General features: G+C 45.4%; 2 protein-coding genes across 2 annotated transcripts in view; one reads left to right on the top strand and one right to left on the bottom strand.

The window, feature by feature from the left end:
- The window catches only part of SKA2 (spindle and kinetochore associated complex subunit 2), a 43,811-nt gene extending 41,385 nt beyond the window's left edge, over positions 1-2,426 (bottom strand). Inside the window, exon 1 of the mRNA XM_045299760.1 lies at positions 2,349-2,426. Within this exon, the coding sequence (XP_045155695.1) occupies positions 2,349-2,381 (33 nt within the window). The 5' untranslated portion in view covers positions 2,382-2,426. The remainder of the gene's footprint in view (positions 1-2,348) is intronic.
- A 3,526-nt stretch (positions 2,427-5,952) lies between these two features.
- Positions 5,953-6,725, top strand: part of PRR11 (proline rich 11) — a 19,120-nt gene continuing 18,347 nt past the window's right edge. Inside the window, exon 1 of the mRNA XM_045299294.1 lies at positions 5,953-5,957. Within this exon, the coding sequence (XP_045155229.1) occupies positions 5,953-5,957 (5 nt within the window). The remainder of the gene's footprint in view (positions 5,958-6,725) is intronic.

Below are 6,725 nucleotides of genomic sequence, written 5' to 3'. Positions count from 1 at the left end.
GACACTGTCTTATTTTGGGGGAAACGGTACATTGATTGATAGAATAAAGCCACAATATGTAATATTTTCAGTTTATTTGTTATTTAAAAAGACAATGTTAAAAATAAAACTTGGGAATTAAAGTTCAGTCTTACAAGTTAGGAATGCTGGAAATTCAGCCTTCTCTGTAATTTGTCTCCCTCCTCCTATCCCCACATCCCCTCAAAAACCAAACTCACTTGTAGAGACCTTGTATGACAGGAGAACCGTCCTGTGTTTGTTCAAGACAGTAACTCTTATGGGAGAAGGAAGCTTCCTCGTCATCTTTCTTCCACGGAGGGGCTAGTGGTTCCGAATGCTCACCCTGTGGTAATAGCCAACGCTAACCCACTGCACTACTAGGACTCCACCCATCACAAATAAAGTTCAAATACAACAGACTTTAGAAGCCAAAATCGTATCTGTTAAGGTACCCCAAGTCACCAATAAGCCAAAAACTCACTGCCATTGAGTTGATGCGGACTCACAGCAACCCCACAGGACAACGTGGAACTGCCCCTCTGATTTCCACGACTGTAACTGTTACAAGGGTAAAAGTCCTGCCTTTCTCCAGCGAAGCTGCTGGTGGTTTCAAATTGCGGGCCTTGCAGATCGTAGCTCCATGCGTAACTATTCCGCCACCATCAGCATAATTTCAAGGCCTCACATTCTCTGAGGGGGGAATGGGATGACTAAGAATGATACTCGGTTTCTTCCATGAGTATCACGCGCCCTTTCCAAGTCAGGGGTCTGAGACCCATGGCACAGCTTGAAACATGGAACAGGAGCACGAAGGATATCTAAAAAATAATTCCATGCAACCACCAGGGTATGGAAAGAGCCCTGGTGGCTCGATAGGTTACGCTGGGCGTTGGGCTGCTAATCACAGGTCAGCACTTCGACAACCACCAGCGCTCCACAAGGGAAAGATGAGGCTTTCTAGTCCCATAAAGCTTTACAGTCCTGGAAATCCACAGAGGCAGTTCTACTCTAGCTATGGGGCCACTGTGACCGTTCAGTTTGGAGTTCTCGTTTCCCAGGGTATGGAGGGCGTGGCAGGAAAGAACTGGGGCAGATTATAGATGGACAAGGAAGTTTGGGGCACCTTTATTTCATCTCGTTACTTTCTTGAACACAAAACAACTGGAGCTCAATAAGGAGCGCTTTCTTCCAATTTTAATATTTCTAAGGAGGCCAGCCCGATCTGAAAGACTGAAATGCCAGGGCAAAGCAGGGTTGAAGACTGAACAAAGAATTAAAAGAAAGAAAAACTGCAGGCCAACACACTGGTGGTCTGGGGATGGGAACCTAAGCCCACTGCTATCAAGCGTTGGGGCTCCTGGTGACCCCCTAGGATTTCGTATGCATCTTTACCGAAGCTGACACCCTTATCTTTCTCGCTAAGAGCAGGCTGGAAGGTTTGAAATTTGGACCCGCGGTTAGCAGTCTGTTAAGTGGCAGGGCTACCAGGGTTCCTCCTGGGGATGGACAGGGGAGGATAACGACAAGGGAGGGAAGGGCCCTAGAAGAAAGCTGAAAGGTTCGTCCCGCTCCTCCCCAGCTCCTAGCCCCGTCGTCCCTCTCCCCACTTGGCGCCCTCAAGCAGGCCACACTCGCCAGCTACAATGGCAGTGTCCAATCGCCCCCGCCGCCTGCTTCCAAGAATGAATTAAACTGGCCACCTCGAGAGGGGAGTGCCCTCCTCGTCCGACTCCCATCCGCGTCCCGGCCAAGAAGCTGCTGCTTCAGATCCCCGTGGCCCACGTCCTGCTTCACCCAAGGCTGCCTCCTCCAGGACAGGCACAGATCCAGAGACTTCCTCAGGGCTGGGAAGTTGTTAACACCAGTCCCGAGCATCCTTCCTCAGCCCGCCTTTGAGAGCATCAACAGTTCAGTCCTGAAGGGACATACCTCCTTTGGATTACACCCCACCCTTCATCGCCCTCTTTCCCGAGTGTGAACCACTTCTCCCCTTCGAGGAGCATTTAGGGACCATTCGGGTCACACCTTTTGGTGGGAACAGAATGCTGTGTGTCACAGCTACAGTTTTTTGAGGGGCGAAAAGGTAAAGAGAAGAGAACAAGGAATTCCAAAGGCCCGGTGCCCTCAGCATCTCCCGCCATTTCCCTCACGAGTTTCCCGGATGTAACCCCTTCCCTCGCGGCGGTTAAAAGGGACCGGGCGGTGGCGACTCCCTTTAGCGCAGGAGGAGGGAACTCGAGTCTGGTCCGGCCTCCGTCGCCCAGAGTTTCCGGCGACTCCAAGTTATCCCACCTTCGAGGCCTTTCCTGGAAAATGCACTGTGCAGTAGCCCTGCGCTTTGCACTCACCATCAGTTCCAGTTTGTCGACCTCCGCCTCCATGTTGAATAGTTGACATTCCTCAGACCGCGGCGGCGCTTAAGCCGCAAACCGTAATAGCACTGAAGGTCCCTATTGGACAGCTGTCACTCAACGTCTCGCATTCATTGGCTCCCCAGGTTGACCGACGCCCGCCCACTGGTAGCCAGGTAACGCCCCTCCGCATGAAACACATTTTCCGGTTGGACAAAGACACAAAACGCTGCAGAAGGATTGGCTGTTGGATACGCTTTTCCCATTGGTTGTTCTCCCCTCGCTAGTTCAATATCATAGTTAGGACTCTGCCGCGAAGACCTTCCGATTGGTTCACTCAGAAGAAGCGACAGCCAATTACACAAAATCCTCCACAGAAAGCTTAGATGGCGTGAACACACCTTTTCTCTCTCCAACTTTCCCTCCCCTTTCCTGCCGCCTCGGCTTTATTCATACCGAGAGCGCCTCCGTTCTGATTGGCCAGAGCTTGTTCTCTCTGAGCCACTCACAAGCCAGGCTCTGCGCCTGCGCGAGCGAAACGCGAACAGTCTACGGCTACGATTGGTCCCTCCAAGACAAGGATTTAATTTTGAATTGCTGTCTATGGAGTGGGAGAGACCACAGCCCAGACTCACCTAATCCACGGGCTCTTAAACTAGTAAGTTCAGGGAGATCCTTCCCTTGTTACCCGGGCTCGCGTCCTCTGTACTTGGAGTAATTGCTGCGACTGTTTTTACTGGCCAGTTTCTGCTTGTGTTCTTGAGTGGGGAGAGGAGGAGCTTGCACGAAATGGGGAAGAGGGGTAATAACTGGCTGGCAAAGAAATGCTCAGCTTGGCTTCATCCTAACTATATTTCTGCTATTAGCACTCTGTGAGATATGTTTGGGAACAAGAAGCTGCCTTTCTTTTGCACACTTCTTTACATCATGGCTACTCAAAGGGTGGCCCACGGACCACCAGCAGCGGCATGACTTGGGCCCAGAAAGCAGTTTATTAGGCTCCACCCAGACCTACAGAATCAGAAGATGCTTTATAGACAGACCTCACGTTACCCCCAGTGATTTTAAAACCTGAGAAAGTACATTTATTGACCGGCAGTATTACCATGTTCTTTGATCTTATCAAGATTATAGAGCGTTGATTATAAAAGTGCGCCCTGGCTGCTATGTGTTAGGCGAGGCTTTAGGGAGCTGTAATTTCCTTAGAGAAACAAACCAGAAACGCGAAAATACAATTCTGCACATATAAAGTGTAAAATTAAATATAAACAAGAACTAGAAGTGGTGCTGGAGATGTTCAAGCAGAAATTAATTGAACTGGCAATGGAAATTGGTTGATTGAAGTCTGTCCTGGTGGGGGCAATGTGTAAGAGCTCGCCATTGAAATGTTTTAGGAAATAGTATTGAAATGCAACTGTTATTTCCATTGTTGTCATAGCTTTGAAAGTGCTCCTTGCCAACACACCTTTCATACCACCAGGTAGGATTCCAATAGAAGCAGCAGTGCACTCCCAACCCTGCTGAATGCTTGGAATTCTTACTCTGTTACTTAGTGCATCTTCGTACTGGGAAATTTTTGATAGCCCTTCGATTGAATAAAGGTATGAATTGTTTGAAGGACTAAAAGTCTCCCTTAACAAGATAATCCCAAATTTACTTGGATTAACCCATACTCTTTAATTAAAAGAGAGAACATTTGTAAGTAACATTTAGCAAGAGTTATTTCTTTCATTCATTTATTGAATGAAACATGCTTTAGTACTTCCAAGCAGCCATAGGAGAAAATACCTGCTGATGTGCTCCTGTAGCCTAGAAAGCCTTATGGGGCAGTTCTACTTTGACCTACAGGTTGACTATGAGACTGCACCAACAACATGCTAGAGAACAAAGATGAATAAAACGTACCCTACCCTGGGAAAGCTCCATCCAGCAGTGACAGGCAAAAACTGCAATGTGATGTGATAAATATTAAAGGTGTATACAAAGATGCTATTGAATACAAGAAATATTATATTTCAGCCAGGATAAATTCTGTAAAACAGATTATGTTAGTCCTGTTCACAGTTATATCCCAGCACCTAGTACAGTGCTGTTGTTGTCAGTTCCAACTCATAGCGACCCTATCTATGTACAACAGAACTCCCCAGTCCTGAACCGTCTTCATAATGGTTGCTTTATTTGAGCCCATCGATGCAGCCACTGGATCAATCCATTTTGTTGAGGGTCGTCCACTGTTTCATTGCCCTTCTATTTTATGAAGGATTATGTCTGAGATAGTTTATTGTGCCAGCCTGGCCGATAAACACGAGTGGGATTAACTGAAGGGCAGAGAGCTAAATGGCTTGGTGAGCCTCGCCTTTCTTGTCTCTTGCTCTTTGATCATCGGACCAGTGTGCGGCTGCCTTGCTTGTCCTGTGCCTCAATTTAAAGGCTACACTACCTGTGGGACGCCTAGTCTGTGGACTGTGTTGCTGTAAGTTGAGGTTCCTTTAAGACATCTCTGGAGCTGGGACTGGCGGTTGATGACCTGGCTGACAGTTGGTGACCTGCCTTATGATTGGCTGCTGTGCTGACATAGCCTAGCTCTCTCTATAAATAGAGGAAGATCTGGCAGCAGACTAGACTTGAAGGACTGCTAGTCTCTCACAACTCTCTCACGGGAGTGAGTTGCACTGAGCCATTTGTAGTGCTTTATAATTTAACTGTTCATTTCTTGTATTATATATTTGTCTATATATGATTTAACAGTTCATTTCTTTTTATATATCTAATTATCTTTATAAATAAATATATTAAATTTTCAGCAATTTGGTTTTATCTCTCTAGAGAACCCTAACACAATGTGTTTTTCCAAGAACTGGTCTCTCCAAATAACATGTCCAGTACAGCGCTAGGAGAAATAGAAACTTCCAACAAATATCTGTCAGATAAAGCAACAGAATCCTGAAGGGTAGGTATAAGTTGGCTGGGAGGAAATACCCCCAAACAAGGGAAACATCTTGTGATGTGTGCTATATACCTGAAGGACAAACTATTAGTCACCAGGAGTGATAAGGCTACAAAAATCCATGAGCACTAAGTTAAGATCATCTTTAACAGGTATACTAAGCAATCTGAGTTTTATCCAGAAGATGATAAGAAATCTTCAAATACTTTTAAACAAGAGAGTAACAAGATCATAGTTGTGTTTTAAATTATAAAGACTTAAGACAGGGGTATGATGAAGGAACATGAAACCAAATTCATCCTGAGAAACTATCTCTAAAACATGCAGCCTAGACTTTTTAAAAAATATAAATGTCAAGAAAGGCAATTAAGTATCCTAAAGGGCTAGAGAACTGATTTAAATTAAAGGAGACGAAAGAGCTGTGACACCTTTCTCCAAGGATAAAGTAGGTATAAAAGATATTGTTGAAACAGTTGGGGGAAATTTGAATACACACAGTATACTAACCGATATTATATAAAGGTTGAAATTTTTTTTGGACCATGAATGTGGCTGTATTGAATAACCATTTTTATTTATTCTCTCCCTTGTACATACAGCAAATCTCATAACTATGGCACATTAGCAATTGGTAAATATCGAGGTGAATGGGGTATGGGGTATGAGTGTCTTTATACTATGCTTGGAAACTTTCCGAAAGTTTGAAATTTGGGGAAGTAAAAAGATGAAGGGAAAGTAGACTGTAGTACAAGGCAAAAATGGGAACGCCTAGAGGAAGTAGAGCCCTGGTGGCATGGTGGTTAAGCATTGGGCTGCTAACTGCAAGGTCAGCACTTCGAAACCACCAGCTCCTCCACGAGACAAAGATGGGGCTAGAAACTTCCATAAAGACATACAGTCTCCAAAACACAGAGGGGGCAGTGCTACCCTGTCCGGTGGGGCCATGTGTAAGTCAGCATCAGCTCGGCTGCAGTGAGGGAGTAAGATAGTGAAGGCAACTGAAGTTACCAACACAAAAGGAAGGATGATTAAGAAGACACAGGACAAATTAACCAGAGAAATGTTTCTGATTCATCCTCATACTGTGCCAGTGCTCTCTTTTGTTTTGCGACCCTTTATTTCTTTGACTTTCATTCTCTCTTAGCTCTCTTTTCTACCTTTCTGGCCCTTTGTTTCCTGTTTCCTTTGCCACTTGTCCCTTACACAAGGGATCTCTCAGAGTTTGGTGATCAGCTGACAGTTCTTTTCACTGTACATGTTTTCCCGGGTGGTTTTACCCATTATAATGGCTTCTGAAATACAAATCTGAGTACCACACTCTCGTACTTAAAGTCTATTCTTGTTTCTCCTTTGCCTCAAAGATGACCTGGTCCTTACCCACTTTCAAGCTTCATCTGTCATTATTCCTTACCCAAGCTTTTTAAAAA

This window comes from Echinops telfairi, unplaced genomic scaffold (assembly GCF_000313985.2).
Source record: "Echinops telfairi isolate 266 unplaced genomic scaffold, ASM31398v2 ScPeMD7_7458;HRSCAF=8496, whole genome shotgun sequence".
Classification (NCBI taxonomy): Eukaryota; Metazoa; Chordata; class Mammalia; order Afrosoricida; family Tenrecidae; genus Echinops; species Echinops telfairi.
This window is presented reverse-complemented; position numbering and strand designations above follow the sequence as displayed.